This window comes from Schistocerca cancellata, chromosome 2 (assembly GCF_023864275.1).
Source record: "Schistocerca cancellata isolate TAMUIC-IGC-003103 chromosome 2, iqSchCanc2.1, whole genome shotgun sequence".
NCBI lineage: Eukaryota > Metazoa > Arthropoda > Insecta > Orthoptera > Acrididae > Schistocerca > Schistocerca cancellata.
In genome coordinates, this window is record NC_064627.1 from 569699585 (window position 1) to 569724437 (window position 24853).

General features: G+C 44.4%; 1 protein-coding gene across 1 annotated transcript in view; it reads right to left on the reverse strand.

Annotated features, from left to right (window-relative positions):
- Positions 1 to 21202: 21202 nt before the first annotated feature.
- LOC126156597 (protein tfg-1-like) overlaps positions 21203 to 24853 on the reverse strand; it is a 127593-nt gene continuing 123942 nt past the window's right edge. Inside the window, exon 2 of the mRNA XM_049916320.1 lies at positions 21203 to 21646. Coding sequence (XP_049772277.1) covers positions 21203 to 21646 — 444 coding nt within the window. The remainder of the gene's footprint in view (positions 21647 to 24853) is intronic.

A 24853-nucleotide genomic window follows, 5' to 3' on the forward strand; every position in this document is an offset into this window, starting at 1 on the left:
TACTGTACAAACAGTTGCGAAGTTGCAACTTTTCCAAGGCATGATCTAAACCTCAGGCCTGGATATCATGCTGGTGCAGACCTGTAATGTTGCCCTCCCAGACATGCATGGTTTTTGAACTTACCCAGTGCCAACTTCAGACATGGGACGTCCGGGAAGGAATTCCAGTATGTGACCTCGACTATCTCTCTTCGAGCCAGGGTTTGGCGATGACCGTGAATGGCATTCGTATCGTCGATGTCTATGCATCCTCCGGATCTGACAACCAACCCGTGCGTTTGCAATTCTGTTCGGAGGTGGCAAAAATGATCATATCTTGGTAGAAAGGGATTTTAATTGTGTTTCCAAACCCAAATTTTAACTCTTGCTATGAACAGCGCTCGATCTGCAGATACATGACGCTAATTCAGACATGGGGAAAGATTCATGGACAGCGTGAGGATCTAGCCACTCGAGGAGCATACTGGATCGGATTTATGTTTCTGCTGGACTACAAGATTGCGTGCTGGCTGCTGAACATTGGTCCCCAGATGTTATGGATTACCTTGCGCTATTTACACGCGTTAACCCTTCCACGAAAGCTGGTCTGACGGAGCAGTAGTTCGTAGAAACTTCCTTATTGATAGATCCCAAATGTCAATTTTCTGGACAGCATATTTCATGACTCCTCCCCCCCCCCCCCCAAAGCGGTGGGGAATTTCAGGTCTGCATGGGCTACACAGTACCCCATCCATCCCCCCCGGTCCAATCCAGTGGAGTAACAAGAATGCCACTGTGACCCTACATTTCTTTATTTTCTTTTTCAGGTGTGACTGGTAGCTTCTTCCAGGAATCAAGGAATCACACACTGCGTCCTTTGTGAAATGGACGATGGTTTTTATCAGTAGTTACTCTACAAGCAAATATTGTTTTTTTTTCCTCCATGGGATACAAAAAATAAAACAAGGGCCCAGTGTTCCTTCCTGCTGCTTCTTCTTCCTTGACCTGTCAGGAGACCGTGCACTGTGGTCAGACCGCCGCTACCCAACACCAGCTGCCCATTCTGCAACTCGACCTGTTACCTAGAATGAATAATAAAAATAAATAAGTAAAAAATAATAATAAAAATGAATAAGGGGTGTGACAAAAATGCATAATTTTCGCTGTTTCGGAATTCGTTGGAATAAGAGGACTCATAAGGTAAATACACTCCTGGAAATGGAAAAAAGAACACATTGACACCAGTGTGTCAGACCCACCATACTTGCTCCGGACACTGCGAGAGGGCTGTACAAGCAATGTTCACACGCACGGCACAGCGGACACACCAGGAACCGCGGTGTTGGCCGTCGAATGGCGCTAGCTGCGCAGCATTTGTGCACCGCCGCCGTCAGTGTCAGCCAGTTTGCCGTGGCATACGGAGCTCCATCGCAGTCTTTAACACTGGTAGCATGCCGCGACAGCGTGGACGTGAACCGTATGTGCAGTTGACGGACTTTGAGCGAGGGCGTATAGTGGGCATGCGGGAGGCCGGGTGGACGTACCGCCGAATTGCTCAACACGTGGGGCGTGAGGTCTCCACAGTACATCGATGTTGTCGCCAGTGGTCGGCGGAAGGTGCACGTGCCCGTCGACCTGGGACCGGACCGCAGCGACGCACGGACGCACGCCAAGACCGTAGGATCCTACGCAGTGCCGTAGGGGACCGCACCGCCACTTCCCAGCAAATTAGGGACACTGTTGCTCCTGGGGTATCGGCGAGGACCATTCGCAACCGTCTCCATGAAGCTGGGCTACGGTCCCGCACACCGTTAGGCCGTCTTCCGCTCACGCCCCAACATCGTGCAGCCCGCCTCCAGTGGTGTCGCGACAGGCGTGAATGGAGGGACGAATGGAGACGTGTCGTCTTCAGCGATGAGAGTCGCTTCTGCCTTGGTGCCAATGATGGTCGTATGCGTGTTTGGCGCCGTGCAGGTGAGCGCCACAATCAGGACTGCATACGACCGAGACACACAGGGCCAACACCCGGCATCATGGTGTGGGGAGCGATCTCCTACACTGGCCGTACACCACAGGTGATCGTCGAGGGGACACTGAATAGTGCACGGTACATCCAAACCGTCATCGAACCCATCGTTCTACCATTCCTAGACCGGCAAGGGAACTTGCTGTTCCAACAGGACAATGCACGTCCGCATGTATCCCGTGCCACCCAACGTGCTCTAGAAGGTGTAAGTCAACTACCCTGGCCAGCAAGATCTCCGGATCTGTCCCCCATTGAGCATGTTTGGGACTGGATGAAGCGTCGTCTCACGCGGTCTGCACGTCCAACACGAACGCTGGTCCAACTGAGGCGCCAGGTGGAAATGGCATGGCAAGCCGTTCCACAGGACTACATCCAGCATCTCTACGATCGTCTCCATGGGAGAATAGCAGCCTGCATTGCTGCGAAAGGTGGATATACACTGTACTAGTGCCGACATTGTGCATGCTCTGTTGCCTGTGTCTATGTGCCTGTGGTTCTGTCAGTGTGATCATGTGATGTATCTGACCCCAGGAATGTGTCAATAAAGTTTCCCCTTCCTGGGACAATGAATTCAGGGTGTTCTTATTTCAATTTCCAGGAGTGTATATCAGTCGGGAATGATAATAGGGTAGGTGAATCATTTGTATCAAGCAGTTGCAATAGTGGAGAAGTAACCTTGTAAGCCTTGTTGTATGAAAACAGATCCGAAAAGACTACTGTGAATTCTTGGCGAGGAACCACACCATCTCACCACCGACACAGTTTTATTTATATCGGGCCGCAGCACACAGTGCACACAGATACAAAAATCTACATATGTTGCCCTTGTTTCCTATTGTGAGCAGTTAACTTTCGAAGAGTCAGGCTTTCCAGCAGAAAGAGATGCTTTATATGGTTAGTCTGTTGTATTCTGCGGAATACAGTACTTTTTGTGAAATAATACAGTGATCTTTCACAAGTATTATGCCAGCGCCTTGTGCAGGAGTATTTTGTTACGTAGTAATATCATGCTGTTTACCATAATGTTACAGTTGCACAATTGTAATAATGGATAACATACTAGTATTGGGACAAAGTATGTTGTACCCGAAAGTACCGTTATCCAAGATGTCGGCGATGACGTCATTCAAGATGGCGGCCATGACGTCATCCAAGGTGGTGGATTTTGGTGGAATGTTTGAATTTTGGCGCGAAGATAGGACAATTGGGCTACCTCCAATAACCTAACCCCCCCCCCAACCTCCCCTCCCATCACCTCCTCCAGAAAAATGGTGGGAAGTTCAAATTCAAACTGGATAATGAATCACACCATTGTTATCTCCACTAAGAAAAATCACCGGAAGATAGGTCACTTGGGCTACCTCCACTAACCTGTCATCCGACCGCCACTTATTCTTAGGAACTGGCGCCAAGTTAGAATTTTGGTGGTAAAGAAAGGTCAATTCACGTACCTCTACTAAGCTAAGAAAATTGCGGGAAAGAAAGGTTACCTCTCCTAACCTTAGTGACCTGACCACCACCTCCTCCTAGGGATTTGTAGGAAAAGGACTCAGCCTACACTGGGCTGCTGGAGAGAGGAAGGAGTGTACTTTATTTATTTTGTAACTGTATATTTAGAGATGGATTTTGAAAGATGGTATATTAATCAAAGTGATACAGAACACACACTCTGGCATGCCACACAGTATACAGACCTGAAAACTGCTCCTAAATAACTCACACTTGCCTGCTAATTGTAAACTGTCAAAATAATGCATTGCACAGCCTACAGACTTGCAAAACACTCGTAAATAATGCTATACATTTATGTTCAGAGAGCTAAACAACTCGTAAATTGTCAAAATAATAATCCATCTGAAAGACTCTATAAACATGCTTCCTAATCATAAATCCTCGAAGTCATGCACCAGTCTTTATTTAAACAATTAGAGGCAGCACCATCATGCAGTGTGTTTGCCACGAGGTCCAGACTCCAACTGACCTAGTACACAGTACCACCACCAGAGGGTGCTGTCATCCATTCTGTGACGTAATCCAAGATGACAGCCATGTCGTCAGCTGATGATACAAGTACCGTTATCCATGATGGTGGCAAACAGTGTCTTCACCACGAGGTCTAGACTTAGTACACAGTACCACCACCAGAGAGCGCTGTCATCTGTTCAGTGACGTAATCCAAGATAGTGGGCGGGGGAGGGGGGGATGACAGGAAAACGGCTCTGCCTGTGCTAGACATAAGTTTTTATTTTGCAGGCAGTGTCTCCAACATGAGATCTAGACTCCAACTGATGTAGTACATAATACTGTCACCAGAGGGTGCTGCCATCCCTCCTGTGATGTAATCTAAGATGGTGGTCTGGAGGGGAAAATGGCGCGAAAATGGCTCATTTTGCACTAGGCTGCTGGAGAGAGTAAGGAAGGAGTGTACTTTATTTATTTTGGAACAATTTATTTAGGTATGGAGTATATTTATCAGACTGATACACAACACTTGCTTGGGGTCACGCAACACAGCCCACGGACCTGTAAACTACTCCTAAATAGCCTCGTGATGACTGGGTGTTGTGTGATGTCCTTAGGTTAGTTAGGTTTAAGTAGTTCTAAGTTGTAGGGGACTGATGACCATAGATGTTAAGTCCCATAGTGCTCAGAGCCATTTTTTTTACTCCTAAATAACGCTCTGAAGACACGCAAACAACTCCTAATTTACCGAAATAATTTCAGTACAGACATGCAGACTCCTCCTAAATAATGCAGTATACTGATGTGTAAACACACTCAGTACTCATAAAATGTCAAAATAACTCATAGCACAGCCTACAGACCTGCTGGCAAAATAATGCAACAGACACGCAGACAATGTACGCAGACACTGTCCACCACCACTTGTTCAGTAGACCACACAGGAGGCTTCCTTCAGCCCCACAAAGTGACGCGGAAGTCAGCTGCCAAACCACACACAGGTGCCGTCAAGCATGAGGCAGGGATATCCCTTTCATACTTGGTACCTGAGAAATTCCTCTCGAAATACATGTTCACTTAGGCGCTGTTGCTGACACGACCAGGCGGGAGCACAGACGCTCCAGGGGTGCGCCTGCCATCACAGGTGTGAGCCGCTGCCGGATGCAGGTGAAAGTTGCCTCTGTTTTTGGGTATACAGTCAGTGTTATACTGGCATCACAGAAATCCAAGGCACGCTTACACAGCTCTCATATGCGAGACACCTCCGGGCAGCACGTGTTTTTACCATTGATGACAGAGTAGCACAGGGCGCATTGTTCCTAGAGCGACATGAGAGACGCGTCTAACTGTACTTAACTGCGCAGTGTCACTGACGCAATGCTGTGAAGTGCACGCACATAGCTACAAACCATCGCAATCGCATCTAACAAGGTTCTCATTCTTACCCTGTCACATGACTATGTAAAAATAACAACCGAGTCGACCTCGCGGAAATTGTATAGTGTCCCATAAATAGTTAACGCTCACCTTCTTGATGTCACAGCTTGTATGCACGGAAATTCTTGCCCTAACAGAACCTGTTTACGAAAATAGCGCAGAATAACATAGAATGTAGTGTTCCTCGCAGACCTAATGTGGTGCCCTGTCCATCACATGTTAACTTTCCTGCTTCACACAAACATGCCCTCTGCTATGTAGAGGCTCCTATATCCCAGCACAAAGGATGTGAATGAATCGAGCATTATGATTGGATCTTATCGAATTTACCTGCCGAATTACTGATGCTGACAGTATCGAGCACCATTCACCTTTTTTTCCTTCTGGATACGAGACTTTCAGCAGTTATTTTACACAGATCGCTATATTGCACTGGCAATTAAATCTTACAAACTACCACACATATCATCAAATATGGAAAGACTCTTACTCATTTACATTAGTCTCCCACCGAGGACAGGAGCTTGAATATTAGAACATGAAACTGACCTGCGACACAGCGCCAGCCACGGTGGTCGAGCGGTTTCGCAGGTTCGAACCCTGCCTCAGGCATGGATGTGTGTGATGTACTTAGGTTAGTTAGGTTTAAGTAGTTCTAAGTTCTAGGGGACTGATGACCTCAGATGTTAAGTCCCATAGTGCTCAGAGCCATTTGAACCATTTTTTTGCGACACATCAGTGTATCACATTGTACCCTGCTTAACGTCAATAAGGAAAGACTCCTACTCAATTACCCTGCTCTCCCATCGAGGACAAGAACTTGAATATTAGTGATCGAAACCAATCTCCAACCCAGCAATGTATCACTGTGTACCGTGTCGATGTAGTAAATATACAATTCATATCCTGTGCCAAACAAAATCATCCCTTTTACATTTTTCATACATATACCGTGAAGACGGACAGTACCATATATACTCCTCACAACACTAGATATTTTCCTGCAGCCGAAGATCAGAAGTCATCCACCCCCAACACGCGATCAGAGCACCCACAATCGACCGAAGTTGTTCTCAGAACTGTTCTACAAATTCGAGCTCCTTTCCCCTCGGCACAAACACGTTACTGTTTCTGCTCCGAACCTGCTTCCTTGCTTGCTCGCTTGCTTGCTTGCTCGTATTCTGACTCGATACCATATCAGAGGTTCTGCAATATATCCACTGAGTTATAGATGATGACTGATTGGAAGGAATGCAAACAGTAGCAGTAGATGATGTGCTGATTGAGGTCGTAAGAAAATGTACATTAGCTTCTCAGATCTCTAGTGTTACACTATCTGCTAGAAATGATGTCCATCATTTGGAATCAAGTCTTTGGATTTAACCACATACCTGCATCGGATCACAGCCACAAGTGAATCATGTTTCTGGCACTCTCATATTTCTAAATAAGTCACCTTTCTCGAACCCGTCTGCTACAGTAAAATTCCAACCAGGTTTTAGTCAGTCCCCTATGCATCCTGCAACTGCTGCCATTTCTACAGATTTGCGCATGGGATCTTTCCAATTTAAGCCGGAACTGAGCAGAAGTCAGAGAAAGACCAATACACCATCTTGTGCAGCCCGTGTAGAAACAGAATGACCTGAGTTAGTGCAACAGGAGCATGTTTTGGGCATTGGGTGGAAATGCGACCGTTGTGGTGCACCTCCAAACTAGATACAGATACTAAAATCTGAAGAAGATCCAAGTCCATTCACATCTATCTCCCAACATGCTATCATCGTTATTCTGTACCATCCAACAGAGAAAAATTACGAACTATAAAAGCTCCACTAACTTCATCCGATGTAGAACTCACCTAGACACCATTGCTAGCGCGATGACGCACAGCTGCGATATGGGTCCGGTACAGAGAATGAGTTGTTGCAATGCTTCCCAGGACAGCATTCCTAATGGGACACCCCGTTCGTCATCGAATTTACCTGTCAAACTGCTGCTGTTGCCGATACAGGACGATCCTACTAAATATACAGCTTTTGATTACAGAGAGCAGTTCAAGGTTTCCTCACCCATACTATAGGAGGATGGCCATATCCCACAGACTGTACTGTAAGTCACAAGAGACGCTCCCTGTGACCCTGGGTCGTTGTTTGAAACATCGTTTTCTAACACTCTTTGTACACTGTCATACATTTTGTTTTTCTGCCACGACTTTGTTGTCTATGTCCGGTCCTAGACAGACATTAAGATGCTCTGATCCACAGCCTCTCACACAATGTAAATCATATTGTTACTGTGGCTACCATAACACACCACAAAAACCTGATGATTTTAAATAAAAGAGAGTTACAACATAAGCAAACTGGAAGAGTTTTACGGCGTTAGCATAGGTTTCCAAACTACAATTAAACTCATCTGTCGATTCATCATAATCCAGTCATATAAGTGATCAGTGTCTCAGTGCTATCCACCCCAGAAGGTGCTGTCCATCCACCGAAACTCTTACCCCAACTCCATAAATCGATATTAGTCAATCATTATGTGGTAACCAACAATGTGCCAGTTCAAGGATGGGATGGAAAAGACACCATCGCACTTGATAGTGTGAACAATTTTACAGTAATTTCGACACTGACCAGTAATGGGACAGCATGTTTCTCAATTTCAGTATCATAACTAAACCGCTCCTTCTCCACTTTGCGAGTATCATTGCAAACGTGGATAGATGACTGTGCAATACGTCCATTCATTGTTAACTCTCGAACACATAAATCATCAAAATATACCAGACAGCGCTCCACATATTTCTAACACCTGGAGCATAGTGCTTAATTTACGATCTATCTCTCTGCATATGGGAGTCACCTGTCGGTCATCGAAGGACATCCATCTCATGAGTGATGAAACTTGACACATTCCTTCAAACGAACTTTGATTTATGCGATGCACCTATTCCATCTCAGGTACCCACAATCAAGACCAGGCAACGAAATACATATCAGTTCCCTTTATAGGTAAGGTATCCTACAAGGTAGGTCTTTTATTAAAAAACCTAGGTTGTAAAGTTTCTTGGCTCTGAGCACTATGGCTTGGCTCCGAGCACTATGCGACTCAACTTCTGAGGTCATCAGTCCCCTAGAACTTAGAACTAATTAAACCTAAGTAACCTAATGACATCACACACATCCATGCCCGAGGCAGGATTCGAACCTGCGACCACAGCGGTCGCCAGGTTCCAGACTGTAGCGCCTAGAACCGCACGGCCACTCTGGCCGGCAAAGTTTCTTACTCTACCACCAGGAACCTTAAAAATAATTTAGTCCATTCTCTTGATAAAGGTACTGATAAATCGTCCCTGTCAGGTGTATATAAGATCACTTGTGCTGAATGTCTCTGTTATTACATCGGCCAGACTAAAAGGGCCCTGTCTGTTAGGTTTAAAGAGCATTTCTGACTAAAAGCGGTGATGGAACACGAGGATCTACATTTGCTGAACATCTTGTCCAAATGGCCCATGCTCCCAAGGCTCTAAAAGATGCAGAACTTAAGCATAATGAAAAGGATGTAAGCTAGACACCCTTGAAGAATTGCACATTTTTAAACATCTTATTATTTATAGAAAAAATTTACTTAATGATCAGCTGCAACCAAAAAATAGAAATTATTTCGAAGTATTTAACCTTTATTCCAGTGGAGTTGACCCACGGTCCCTTTCGAATGGCGGATGCTGTTTCCTATCTTCTTTGCCCCCTTTATTATAGTGTGTGTGTGTGTCTCCGTATTTTTGTATTATATTGGTAATGACGCCAGCTGCAAGGTGTTTCTTAATTTGCCTGTTTTATGTTCAAGATATTTTATGCTTCGCGCGTCTGTGTCTCCCATACTAATTTATTAGTTACTGTAGTGGGGTTTCGCCCTTTTACTATAATATTTGTTTATGATGTTCAAGTTTCAGTCGATGCACCTGGATATTAATCATAACGACGCTTTAGATCCAAATCACAGTTACAAAATTCGAATAAAACTCATTGGCTTGGTGTCCAAAATTAAAGTTACAAACGGAAATTTTGCAAGTTTGTGTTTATTTTACTCAGTGATAGCAAAGTAGAAACAATCTAAAGAAATCAGAACGTAAACAACTGCAACATGCATAACAGTAGACGAAAATGTTCTTTGTTTTTTCAAGTTAACAGATTTGACCACACATTCCGGCAAATCGTTAATGTGCTCACTATAGGGTATGACCACCTCTGGCAGCAATAGAGGCTTGATAACGACGGAACGCGCTGTTAATAACGTCATCAATGTCATGTTGAGGCAATAACGGCCATTTTTCCCGCAGAGCGGCTCACAAGTCTTGAAGATGGGTTGGTGGATGTTGGCGTGATGCAACGTGTCTCCCTCGCGCATCCCAGACATGCTCTATGGGATTCAGAACTAGATAGCGAGCAGGCTACGCCATGCCTGCAGTATCTTCCGTTTCCAAGAAAACATCAACCACTCGATCACTATCGTCCATAAATACGAAGTCTGGGCTCGCAGAACCTCGCAACAACCATACCTGAGATCCCCAAGACCTCGTCACGATACCTCACAGTAATTAAACCTTTCCGATTCACCCATACAATTTCATGAAGTAGTGTTTGAGTGATCAACATAATCCCTGCCCACACCATTAGCGATTCTCCTCGACATCGGTGTCTTTCCACAATGTTCGCGTCTCTAAACCGTGCTGTACATTCTCATCAGATGCGAATCTGTCGATAATTGCTCTCCAGACCAAATCGGGACCCATTTGTGAAAAGAACGTTTACCCACTATTCGACTGTCCAGGTAGCATGTTGACGACCACACTCTTGACGTGCCGTGAACACGCGTCAGAGGCGCACATACGGCAGGTCTCAGACAATAACTGCCAGTCTGTCGAAGACTTGTCTACACCGTTTGCCTCGAGACGACACGTCCTGTGCATGATGCATGATCAGATGCCAGTTGCAGTGCAGTAATAAGGCGGCACCGTCGTGCCCTTGCAGCCAAATATCTATTCTCTCTTTTCGATGTCACACATGGTCGGCACTGCTCTGGTCTTCGGCAAACAGTTTTACACTCTATAAAGTGTCGCCACATCCCAGAAACGACGGTTCACGTTCACGTTAAGCCGTCGGGTCACATGCGTTTGCGACTGTCCTGCTTCCATTGTTCCTATGACCCACCATCGCAGAGAGTCTGGTAGGCGTCTTCTCTGTGATTGTGTACACAGCGATTGGCAAACACTTCTCCGTTTGATAGGTGCCCTGATGTCATCGTTGGCATAGTTTTTTGTTGACCTAAATGCCATATTCCGTGCAGATCACGATCTTACGGACATTTGTTGACGGTTTGTATGATTATGTCGCAAATTAGACACAGGACGGGGAAACAGCGGTCTGTTGCTTTAATTTTGCACATCAATGTAGGTATGTCTGCTCCGATTCAATGCAGTGGTGGCCAGCTATGTAACTGTCGATTTTCTTCCTCGTTTGGTTCGCAATTGCTTACTTCACAATCAACCTGGTAAATTCAATCGTCATTTTCTCATCATTTAGATTAAATATTATGAATTATTCTCACTTAAGGGATGACATAAAGGTAGCAAATGTGTGATTTTGAGTCCAGGATGCTTGTTCCAAACATTTACGTTGCGTATTCCCTATATTGACATTGACTAGGAAAGCAGGGGAGCGATGTTTGAGTTACGGTAAAGTGGTCGCCCTTCAAGCGGAAGAGTGCGTTACTTTTGAGTTCTAACCTCGCTGGAGATAAGATTCTTAGCTGTTCTATGAAAGAGCCGCTAGCAGGCAGATCAACAATCAGCAAACAAATCCTAAGACAACTTCTCCCCCATAAGTTTTGTTGATACCTTGATTCTGTGTCCATTAGATCTAAATGTGAAAAACTTGCTGAGCTGCACACTTTTGAGGCCTGCTTTTTCTGTTTCTTCGTTCCTATTGACATAATTGTGGCACTGAGTAATTTGTTAACTAGGTTTTATATGTGCATGTCCGCCCCCGGTAGCTGAGTGGTCAGTGCGACAGAATGTAAATCCTAAGGGCCTGGTTCGATTCATTTCATCCTCATCGACGTGCAAGTTGCCGAAGTTGCGTCAGATCGGAAGACTTGTACCCGGCGAACAGTCTACCCGACGGGAGGCCCTAGTCACACGACATTTTATATGTGTATACCCCTGCTGCTACATTTGCAAACTCCCGTCGTAGTCCCGTAATACTACTGCAGTATGAGTGCAGAGACAGACTTTGAACAAGGGATTCAGCATTGATCGTATAAATTTGAAACCGTTTCTTATTGTTGCAAATCGATTTCAATCACAGATTGATTATCTTCAGTGCAAGACTGATAACAGTGGACTTATATAATCATGCACAAAATGTAACTCCATAGATGTTCGTAATGAAGAACTAGCAGATAAGGTTTGAATTTTACCTGGCAATTATCATGTTCTTCACTATGAACAGCTGTACCTGGTTATATTTTGTGCATGATTATATGAGTCCACTGGACTTAGTCTTGTACTGAAGATGATCACTCTGTGAATGAAATCTATTTGTAATAATAAAAAAATAGTTTGAAATTTATACAACCAATGCTGGAGTTGCAATTGTTTGCAATCCTTGTTGTGTGGTCGTAGTGCACAATTTTCCTAATGCAACGTCAGCTAGAGACAGGCCGTCTCGAAGCTGAGAGTGCTTATTATTCTGCTAATTCGTGAAATCTGGGACAGTTATTTCATGAAAAAAGCTTTTTTTCGTAACGTTATAGTAATAAGTTGTAGTGCATTTGTATCATTACAGCTCAGGCTGAATAACGTTTTTCTGTTAGTTTATTGAACATAGCCGATAAATATTAGAAATAAATAAATCAGCAGCAATATAGTCTCCCACATTATCTAAAACATTCTGAGTGTGCTTGGCTATTTTTCTACTTGTGTTAGGCTAGTCTTTCGACTTCACGTCCATACAACTCAGGCCGGCCGGAGTGGCCGAGCGGTTCTAGGCGCTACAGTCTGAAGCGCGCGACCGCTACGGTCGCAGGTTCGAATCCTGCCTCGGGCATGGACGTGTGTGATGTCCTTAAGTTAGTTAGGTTTAAGTAGTTCTAAGTTCTAGGGGACTGATGACCTCAGCAGTTAAGTCCCATAGTGCTCAGAGCCATTTGAACCATTTTGAACCATACAACTCAAAAAACGTTGTCATTGGGCATACAAAAAGCATCAGTAGTAACTGAGGAACCGGTGGTCACAAAAGCAATCATGGACTACCGAGTAACGTTGAAGTTATTGAGTCGCATACTACAAATGGACGACCACTACGGCAGATGTAAAAGTTCTGTCCAGATGCATTGAGAAAGGCCTGATATCGGCGCTGCGTTGAACGGCGCACCCTCTCAAAGATACCTGCTGTGTCTAGAACACATCCTGCTGCCGCAACAATTCTGCGCACTAGGTCCTCAGGCGATGTAACATGTGTCATACACAAGGCCCTTCAGATATCCCCACAGGAAAAACTAATTGGGGACAGATCGTGTGATCACGGTGGCGTCATGGCGGCCATGCGAATGGCGCACCGACACCATTCCGACAGACGGAAAGGTTGCCTGCAGATGTTCCCTCACTTGCCTGCTGAAATGCAGGGGGGCTCTTTGGTGCTGAATTCGAATGCGGCGACGAATAGGTGTTGGAACATCATTCAGCGTACCCGGCAGAATCTCTCGCAGGAATACGAGATACGGGTGGACCAGGAGAAAGTAGGGCCCAATAAACAGTCTCCGACGATGCCAGCCCATAAATTTGCGCTGTGAGGCGTGCATACGTGTAGCATGTGGGTTCATATCCGCTCACACATGAACGTTCATCACACCCCCGTGTGAGAATGCAGCCTTATCGGTGAAGAGGACACTCGCTGTGAGGCTTCGGTCTGCAGCGGATTCCTGCAGGAACCACTGTGCAGATTCCATGAGCCTGTTGTAGTCCCCTGATTGCAATGCCTGGATACATTGGAAATGAAACGGATGCTGTCCTTCGTCGTGTACAGTGTGCCAAATGGAGGGTTGGAGAATATCTGTGGCGCTGGATACACCTCGTAAACTTGTTGACGATGTACGCTGCACCCTTTCGAGAAAGCTTTCTTCCGCAACAACTGTCCGTGTCGTTCGCTAGCGAACAACTTCCGGCTGTATACATCTGCTGCTTGTTACATCATACAAACACGGTACACATCTGTGAACATTTGATGCAGATGTGCTTTTGTGCACCGTGTTTGTATGCTATAACAAGCATATGTGAGCAATATAAATATGGACGTGGCCTTTTGCGGAAGGTGCTGTATGTTTTTAAATATTTTACTAACGACGAACCTTTTATAATGTGTTGAGTTTTATCCACTTGACACTTTGTGCGTGAGGTTAAGCGTAAAATGAACATGTTCTACAACAAAAAGAGCTTTAAGACCTGAAGATAATAACAAATCCCTGTTGAAACCGATTGTCTTAAATATAGAAATATTTTTGCGGTCTTGGATGTTGAATAGTTTTTTTTCTGTTACTTGGTCGCAGGTGGTACACCGTTTCTCGTAAACATCTTGGCAATCCGGATTGATAAATCAGCAACTTCGGCAACTTCATTGCACGGTGTAGTCATGTCCATGTCATACACTGCAGCTCCTTTCTGCCATTCTTCCTCGACTTCAGGTCGACCAGTCCCACTGCTTTTATTCCTTACAATAGTGTGGCACATAGACACCGCTTTACTGCCGTGACCTACGGCAGAGGTGGACGGTCACGAGGCTGCCAGTTACCAGTGCGTACAGAACGCTGCAAAGCGGCCAGTGTACCGTTTTAAGGGGGTGACTAATATGTTGTCCTGTGAGCTTACGATTCAATTTATGTATATGTTGGATTGTAGAATTTCTGGGAGACGACAACCTTTGATTTGAGCAAAAATTATTTTTAATGTCTGTGGCGGGACGCCTTTACACGACCTATTTTCTACATCTACATCTACACTCTGCGAACCACTGTGAAGTGCGTGGCAAACGTTGGGTCCATTTCATAGGACTTTCTCTCATTCTATTCACGTATGGAGCGAGGAAAGAATGATTGTTTAAATACTTATGTGGGTGCTTTAATTAACTTAATCTTGGGCCGGCCGGTGTAGCCGTGCGGTTCTAGGCGCTTCAGTCTGAGACCCCGCGTGACCGCTACGGTCGCAGGTTCGAATCCTGCCTTGGGCATGGATGTGTGTGATGTCCTTAGGTTAGTTAGGTTTAAGTAGTTCTAAGTTCTAGGGGACTGATGACCACATATGTTGAGTCCCATAGTGCTCAGAGCCATTTGAACCATTTAACTTAACCTTATGCTCACGATCCCTATGGGAGCGATCTGTATGGAGTTGTAGTATATTCCAAGAGTCGTCATTTAAAGCCGATTCTTTAAACTTTATTAGTAGACTTTCTCGAGACAGTTTCAATCTATCTTCTAGCGTCTCATAGTTTAGTTCTTTTAACAGCTCAGTGACATTCTCCCGCACGTCAAACAAATCTGTGACCATTCGTGCCACCCTTGTTTGTATCTGCTCCATATTCCCTACAGTTCTATTTGGATAGGTCCCACGCACTTGAACAGTATTCTAGGTAGGGTCTCACGAGCCTTTCGTAAGCAGTCTCCTTTACAGACTGATTGCATTTTCTCAATGTTCTACAAATAAACCGAAGTCTGTTCCAGCTTCACCCACGAATGAACCTATGTGATCGTTCCACTCCATGTCCCTCGAGAATACTGCATCTACCTGACTGCTTTAATACAAAGCTTGAGGAGAAACAGCGAGCTGGGTTTAACATGACCTATGTTTCAGAAATCCGTGCTGGTTAGCACGGAGGAGGTTGTTCTGTCCTAGATAACTCATTATGTTTAAACTGAGAATAGTTTTTAAGATTCTGTACCAAATGGAAGTCAAGGATATTGGACAGTAATTTTTGCATCACTTCTGCTTTCTTGTAGACAGGTGTGACCTGTGCTTTCTTTCAGAGACTGAACACGGTATTTTGTTCGAATTATCTGCGATAGGTTAAAGATACCAGTTGGGCTAACCAAGCCGTGAATTGGATGTAAAATCTCTGAGAGTTTGTTCAGTTTTAACGACTTCAGCTGTTTCTCATCACCACCGACACTAACATGTATTTCACTCATCTTTTCAGTGGTAGCAGCCAAAAATTGGGGCGACACTCCTGTGTTATCCTCTGTAAAGGAACATTTGAAAACAGAGTTCAGCGTCTCTGCTCTTCCTTTGTTACTCTCAATTACAGTCCAGCCTTGTGCATCAATGACTGGACACTAACTGTGGTGCCAATAACAGCCTTTACATATTACAAAAAATTCTTTAGGTTTGGTGAAAAAATTTTCGATAATATTCTGCTAGTGCAGTGATTCAAGGCTTCAAGCTTTGGTCTCTTCACTGCCAAACGTGTTTAATTCTGCATCTTTCCGTCTGTTTGCTTTGTTTTATACGTATCATGCAGTACTCTCTGTTTGTTTGGGAGTTTGTTTATAGTGACTGTATTTCATGGAAGATCTCTTCCATTATGACCTGTCCTATTGGGTACATATCTACATCTACATCTACATGAATACTCTGCAAATCACATTTAAGTGCCTGGCAGAGGGTTCATCGAACCACCTTCACAATTCCGTATTATTCCAATCTCGTACTGTTCGCGGCAAGAACGAACACCTATATCTTTCCGTACGAGTTCTGATTTCCCATCTTTTATCATGGTGATCGTTTCTCCCTATGTAGGTTGTTGCAACAAAGTATTTTCGCATTCGGAGGAGAAAGTTGGTGATTGGAATTTCGTGAGAAGATTCCGCCGCAACGAAAAACGCCTTTGTTTTAATGATGTCCCCTCCCAAATCCCGTATCATTTCACTGGCACTCTCTCCCCTATTTCGCGATATCTGTCCAATTCTTGCTCAGCTATTCCTTTAAACTTGAGTCATAGTTCCTCTACATGCTCCGGTCCTGGGCTGGGAGAAGACATTTCCTCTCTTTTGTTTGGGTCATGAGTCTTCTCAATGGTTTCATGCAGTCCGCTACGAATTCCTTTCTTGTGCCAACCTCTTCATCTCAGAGTAGCACTTGCAACCTACATCCTCAATTATTTGCTGGCTGTATTCCAGATTCTGTCTTCCTCTACGTTTTTTACCATCTACAGCTCCCTCTAGTACCAAGGAAGTTGTTCTGTGTTGCCTTAACTGACGTTTGCCATCCTGACCCTTCTTACTCTCAGTGTTTTCTCCATATATTCATTTCTTCACTGGTTCTCTGGAGAACCTCCCGATTCTTTAGCTTATCAGCCCACCTAATTTTCAACATTCTTTTGTAGCACCATACCTCAGATGCTTATATTTTCTTCTGTTTCGGTTTTCCCACAACCCCTGTTTCAGCTGTGCTCCAATCGTACATCCTCAGAATATTCTTGCTCAAATTGTGGCCTACGTTTGATCCTAGTATCCTTTACTTGGGTAGGAATGCCATTTTTCCAGCGCAAGTCTGCTTTTTATGTCCTCCTTCCTCCATCTGCCATAGATTATTTTGCTGCCTAGATAACAGAATTTCTTAACGTCAACTACTTCATTGTCTTGATGTTAAGTTTCTCGCAGTTGTCGTTTCTGCTACTTCTCATTATTTTCGTCTTTCTTCGATTTACTCTCACTCCGTATTCTGTGCTCATTAGGCTAATCACTCAATTCAGCAGATCATGTAATTCTTCTTCACTTTCACTGAGGATATCAGTGTCATCAGCAAATCTTAGGAATGATGTCCTTTCACCTTGGATTATAATACCACTCTTCAAGCTTTCTTTTATTCCCGTCAGTGCTTCTTCGGTGCGAAGATTTAACAGTATGGGGCAAAGACTACCTCCCTGGCTTTTTAATGCGAGCACTTCGTTCTAGATCGTCCAGTCTTTTACCCATCTTTCCCTGTAGCTTACCCCTATTTTTCTCAGAATTTCGAAAATCTTGCACAATTCACATTGTCGAACAAGTTTTCCAGATCGAGAAGTCCTATGAATGTGTCTTGATTTTTCTTTAGTCTTGCTTCCATTATTAACCGCAACGTCAGAATTGCCTCTCTCGTGCCTTTACTTTTCCTAAAATCTTGCTTCCATTATCATCTGCAACGCCAGGACTGCCTTTCTGCTACCTTTACCTTTCCTCGAGTCAAACTGATCTATTAAACACATCCTCAATTTTCGTTTCTGTTCTTCTGTATATTATTCTTGTCAACGACTTGGATGCATGAGCTGTTATGCTGATTATGAGATACTTCTCGCACTTGTCGGCTGCTGCAGTGCTCGGAATTGTATGGATGATGGTTTTCCGAAAGTCAGATGATATATCGCCAGACTCGTACATTCTAGTTGTTTTGTTGCCACTCCCACCAATGAATTTAGAGATTCTGATGGAATTTTATACATCTCTTCTGCCTTATTCGATCTTAAGTATTGCAAGGTTTTTTTAAATTCTGATTCTAATACTAGATTCCCTATCTCTTCTATATCGACTCTTGTCTCTTCTTCTATCACGTCATCAGAGAAATCTTCGCCGTCATAGAGGACTACAGAGTTCTCTCTTCACCTGTTTGCTCTCCCCTCTGCCTTTAACAGTGGGATTCCCGTTGCGCACTTAACGATACCACCCTCGATTTTAATTTCACCGAGGACTGTTTTGACTTTTCTATGTGCTGCGTCCGTATTTCCGACAATCATTTCTTTTTTGATTTTTTCACATTTTTCAGGCAACCACTTTGTCTTATATCCTCTGCACTTCCTATGTATTTCATTCATAAGTGACTTGTATTTCTATATTCCTGAATATCCCTGACCGCTTTTATACTTCATTATTTCATCGATCAGCTGAACGTTTTCTCCTGTTACACGTGATTTCCTCGCAGTTATCTTCTTAGTACCTATGTTTCTCTTTCCAACTTCTGTGAATGGCCATTCCAGAGACGTCCATTCCTGCTCAACTGAACTGTCTACTGAATTAGTCCTTATAGCAGTGTTTATAGCCTCAGAGAACTTCAAGCGTATCTCTACATTCCAGAATACTTCGGTATCCCACTTCTTTGTGCATTGATTCTCTCTGACTAGTCTCTTATACTACAACCTACTCTTCGTTATTACTATATTGTTATCTTACTCTATATCTGCGCCAACAACCTTGCGGCAGTGATAACACCGGTTCCCGTCAGATCACCGAAGTTAAGCGCCGTCGGAGTGGGCTAGCACTTGGATGGGTGACGATCCGGTCTGCCGAGCGCTGTTGGCAAGCGGGGTGCACTGAGCCCTTGTGAGGCGAACTGAGGAGCTACTTGATTGAGAAGTAGCGGCTCCGGTCTCGGAATCTGACATACGGCCGGGAGAGCGGTGTGCTGACCACGTGCCCCTCCATATCCGCATCCAGTGGCGCCTGTGGGCTGAGGATGACACGGCGGCCGGTCGGTACCGTTGGGCCCTCAAGGCCTATTCGGGAGGAGTTTAGCTGTTTTACTCTATGTCTCCTCGTGAGTACGCATTACAATCCAGTATCTGATTTCGGAATCTCTGCCTGACCTTGGTGTAATCCATCTGACTTCTTCCAGTATCTTTGTCCTTTTCCAAGTATATCTTCCCCTCTTGTGGTTTTTGAACAGAGTATCCAGTATTACTAGCTGAAATTCATTCCAGAACTCAATTAGTTTTGCTCCTCTCTCATTTCTATTACCAAAGCCATGTTCTCTAACAAATCTTTCTTTATTTCTTCCCCTGCAACTGCATTCCAGTCGCCAATGACTATTAGATTTTCATCTCCCTTTAAGTGCTCAACTACTTGCACAATGTCGTCATTTAGTTTCTCTATCTCTTCAGCGGTCTGTGAAGTCGGCGTGTGTACCTGAACTGACGGGCTCTTATCCCGAGCTAAAACAGGATATTTCGCCTTTCAGTTCGTAGAGTAAAGCCGTCGGCACACGGACCGTGCTGTCGAACGTTAACGCTGAGCGTGCCAAGTTCAACGTGCTCCTGAACGCTCAGGAACGATGCGACTTGTGCATACGGTACGTGGACCCCAACGTGGTATACGCAATCGCAACGCATTCCAGCGACAGTTGAGGGATGTTTCTAGTTCGTTAATCGCACTGTTTACTCAACGGGCGCGCGTAAAATTCCCACGTTAGCTCTATTAAAACGCACATTTATTTCATCGTCCACGAAAAGGAAAGTACCATGTCCAATCAATAAGGTCACAGGCTTATAAAAGTTCCATTACAAACAGTGCGTTACAAATTTAGAATACTTTTCCGCATAAGATAAACATTATTTCATCATTCCCACATTTTAGTAAAACCCCAAGGTCAGTCTTATTTGATCACTGTTCCTACCCAGTAGCATAATCTTTGAAACATGTGAATTACGAAGCGTAAAAGAGGAAGGAGCAAAATATCTTTATACAAGTTGCGTAAGCTGTCCTTTAGATTAAGCCGATCGAACAAAGTCACCCCTCAAAAATAGGTGAACTTGTATTTACATATTATCAAATATCAGAGTCTATACTTATAATTAACTAATAATAAAGTATCAGAACTTAATAAAAACACGAATGTTAGGGTAAAAAATATTGGTTGTGTCAGGACGCGAACCACCCCCCCCCTCCCAACAAAAGTACTCACTATCCGAGAGTGACGCTATTTTTTTTAAAATCTCATTTTGTTCCCTTTCGTTCGTTGCATCTGCTCGGGGCGGACGTCGTGACATCCGTTTCAAGTTCGTTGTTGATCTATTAACTCATTTTTTTTATTACAGAGTGCAATTAACCCTCTTTTTTTTGTAATATTATTTTGTTCGTTATAGTTCGTTGTAATTGTTCGTGGCGGACGTCCCCTGATGGTGACCGTTGAAGTTCATTATTGATCCAGTCACTCAGTGTTTTTTATTACAGAGGTCAGTTAACCCTCTGACCGAACACGCTGAGCTACCATGCCGGTGTATCCATTACGATAACCAACATCACCCCTCGCGTCACTATTCATAGTGTCATACCTATCTTACCTCTGGCTAAAAACCTTAATCGTAGATATGTTACTTACTGAAATTTAATTATAACACATTGTACCAAGAACAATGCGTTTTGGATGAATCTTCAGTGTGTCGCTGCCTTCAAATAGCCTACTCTCATTATACGCAAGTTGCAATAATTCTTTTGCCACGAATATGATGTTTCTCATTATTTTATTGGAACGAATCACACAGTTAACAACGGGTTTTGCAGTGCTTCTCAATTTGCTGGTGCTCGGAACGGCATATATACATATAGGCTTGAAATGAATGCCAATATGGCGCCTCAGAAGTCTGTACTGAAGGGACACGGCGTGCTTGTGACGTAGGTGGCGGGGTGCCATCTCATTGGTCAACGCTCAGGCGCACGCTCAGAATATCTGACAAGCCAGATATTGCTCTGCACGTTCGGAAAGACTCCCGAGCGTGCTATTCCATGCTGTGACGTCAGAAACTCGGCACGCTCAACGCTCTACGTTCGGATGCACGGTCCGTGTGCCGACGGCTTAAGCGTGAGGTCGGTATTAGAGTGAATGGCTGCAATGACAATGCAAGATTATAAGAACACAGTGCTCTATTCTTGTTTCCAAACCTTTATTTCATTATTGCCATAGTACACACAGTGTCGCTGTCAGCACAGAACAACTGCTCCGCACTATTTGCGTTGATTAGCATGTTGACTCGCGCTTCTGTGAGCGGAGCGGCCCAAGGCATCCGTGAACTGGCTGGCAGCAGCATTGCCCATGAAGCCAGCGGGCAAGGCAGGGTAGTGCGCACTGCTTGGAGACATGCTCGCGAAAGGAGCAGCGGCGAACTGCTGGGGCGGTGGTGGTACGAATTGCTGGGGCGGCGCTGCGAACTGCTGGGGCAGCGGAGCGAACTGCTGGGGCGGCGGAGCGAACTGCTGGGGCGGCGGAGCGAACTGCTGGGGCGGCGCAGCGAACTGGGCGCTGGCTGGAGGCCCTCCGTACGGGCTAGCAGCGAACTGAGGGGGGCCGAACTGCTGGACAGGGGGTGGCAGGCCGAACTGGCCGAATCCTGCCTGCCCACCGATAGACCTGGATGCGTGCTCGTTCGCCGCCGCCTGAAACGCTGTGGCCTGTTGGACACACAAACGAGATTCTCAGTACGCAGCCGAAAAACACAGTACCCGAGTGTTCAAATGTGTGTGAAATCTTATGGGAGTTAACTGCTAAGGTCATCAGTCCCTAAGCTTACAAACTACTTAACCTAAATTATCCTAAAGACAAACACACACACCCATGCCCGAGGGAGGACTCGTACCTCCACCGGGACCAGCCGCACAGTCCATGACTGCTACCCGAGTGTGTTCAGCACTGTTGTGACACCGTCACTCGCAACACTTCTTACTCCACTTGGCATTCTTGCGTGCGATACGCTCATTACAAACATGAAACTTTATTAATAAAACCTTCTCCGGTTTCCAGCCGCGTCAGGTGATTGAAATCCGTTGACCTTTTGACCGAGATCTGCTCGGCCGTTATCGGGTGGTAGATCACTGCTACGTCGCCTAGGCCCCTCCGTTATATAACTGCGCTACTGGCTGTGGGGTCACTAGTTCTCTCTTCCTCGCCAAATATGCTAATGTTATCATCCCGTCTCCGTTGCGTTTGCTTCAACCTCGCGAGGCCGGGTCCTAGATTGTGCTGATTGATCATTTTTACATATATTTTTGTTCCTATTTCTTCTTTCATTACGCTTTTCTAAAACCCCTTCATCTTAGTAATGACAAATATTTCCGTGGAATAGAATTCGGTGTCGATTTTCTAAAGTGTGTTCGGCCACTGCTGATTTTTCAGGGTATCATAGGGGTAAAGACCTCTGGTGGTCCGTTAGGCGTTGCTCCACGGTGTGAACTGTGGAGCAACGCCAGACGGGACACGAGAGGCGCTATTTTTTTTTTTTTTTTTAAGGAGTTTGATGCGGCCCGCCACGAATTCCTCTCTTGTGCTAACCTCTCCATCTCAGAGTAGCACTTGCAACCTACGTCCTCAACTATTTGCTGGATGTATTCCAGTCTGCCTTCCTCTACTGTTCTTGCCCTCTACAGCTCACTCTGTGCCATGGAAGTCATTCCCTCACGTCTTAACAGATGTCCTATCATCCTATCGCTTCTCCTAATCAATGTTTTCCACATATTCCTTTCCTCTCCGATTCTGCGCAGAACCTCCTCATTGCTTACCTTATCAGTCCACCTAATTTTCAACATTCGTCTGTAGCACCACATCTCAAATGCTTCGATTCTCTTCTGTTCCGGTTGTCCCACAATCCATTTTTCACTGCCATACAGTTCTGTACTACACATGTACATTCTTAGAAATTTATTCCTCACATTAAATCCTGTTTGATACTAGTAAACTTCTCTTGGCCATTAATGCCCTTTTTTCCATTGCTAGTATGCTTTTGATGTCCTCCTTGCCCCGTCCATCATTGGTTATTTTACTGCCTAGGTAGCAGAATCCCTTTACTTCATTACTAAGTGACCGTCAATCATGATTTTAAGTTTCTCGCTGTTCGCATTTCTGCTACATCTCATTACTTTTGTCTTTCTTCGATTTACTCTCAACCCACATTCTGTGCACATTAAATTGTTCATTCCATTCAGCAGATCATGTAGTTCTTCGTCAGGCTAGCAATGTCATCAGCGAATCGTATCATTGATATCGTTTCATCTTGAATCTTAATTCCACTCCAGAACCTTTCTTTCATTTCCATCATTGCTTCTTCGATGTACAGATTGAACAGTAGGAGCGAAAGAGTACATCTCTGTCTTATACCCTTTTTAATCCGAGCGCTTCGTTCTTGGTCGTCCAGTCTTATTATTCGCTCTTGGCTCTTGTATATATTGTATATTACCCGTCTCTCACTATATCTTACTCCTATATCTCCAGAATTTCGAACATCTTACACCATTTTACGTTGTCGAATGCTTTTACCAGGTCCACAAATCCTATGAACGTGTCCTGATTTTTCTTTAGTCTTGCTTCTATTATCAACCGCTACGTCAGAATTGGCCCTCTGGTGCCTTTATCTCATCTAAATCCAAACTGATCATGACCTAGCGCATCCTCAGTTTTCTTTTCCATTCTTCTGTATATTATTCTTGTCAGCAACTTGGATGCATGAGCTGTTAAGCTGATTGTGCCATAATTGTCGCACTTGTCAGCTCTTGCCGTCTTGGGAATTATGTGGATGATGCTTTTCCGAAAGTCAGGTGGTATGTCGCCAGACTCATACATTCCACACACCAATGTGAATAATCGTTTTGTTGCCACTTCCCCCACTGATTTTAGAAATTATGATGGAATGCTATGCATCACTTCTGCCTTATCTGATCTTAAATGCTCCAAAGCTCTTTTAAATTCTGATTCTAATACTCTGTCCCCTGTCTCTTCGAAATCGACTCCTGTTTCTTCTTCTGTCACATCAGGCAAATCTTCCCCCTCATAGAGGCCTTCAATGTACTCTTCCTGAAAAGCCAACCGTGGCAGAACACGCTGTACAAAACCACCACCGAATTCTACTCGAGGAAAGATATGTCATTGTGAGGACGAAGGGAATTTTGGAATAATGGCACAAAAGAACCTATAAAAATAAAAGTATATGAAAACAATATCAATAAAAAGTGCGGTTTAGGGATCAGCACGCCTTGTACGTGGCCACCGCGAGGTTGAAGCAGGCGAGGCCATGGCGACACGGCGGGCACTTGACAATCGCTGAGGAGAGCTCAGTCGAAAGCTCGAGGGATTTTAAGCACCTGACGCAGATGAAAACATGGGAAGATTTTATTAATTCATATCGCCACGAAACCATGCATTCATACATACAAGTTCATGTTCACAGTACACTGGATGCACTCATTAGTATACTGATGTTATAAGGGAAAATTACAGGGAGTGAAACGTTGTCCAGAAGTCAGACTATAGGACATGAAGGGGAATCAGTAGTTGAGAAAGGAGGCGGTAAACACAGGATTATAGCCTATCCCGCTAATTTATTGAAGGACATCTTATAAGCACAGTGAGTTGTACTTGAAAGCATATTTGCCAAACAGGTTTTCGGGTGTATAGCCAGTCATCAATGACATCCGATACAGAGGAACAAACAACTACATGTACACGAATTTCAACAACTGTACTGTAGAGAATGATTCAAAAGTAACTGTATAATCTTCGTGAAAGTAATATGTGAATCAAAATAAGAGTAAAATGTTTAATAAAGTTTCGTCTGAAATTGCTTCATTTCCGAATTATGATGCATAATGTCATTTGTGGTAGGAATTACA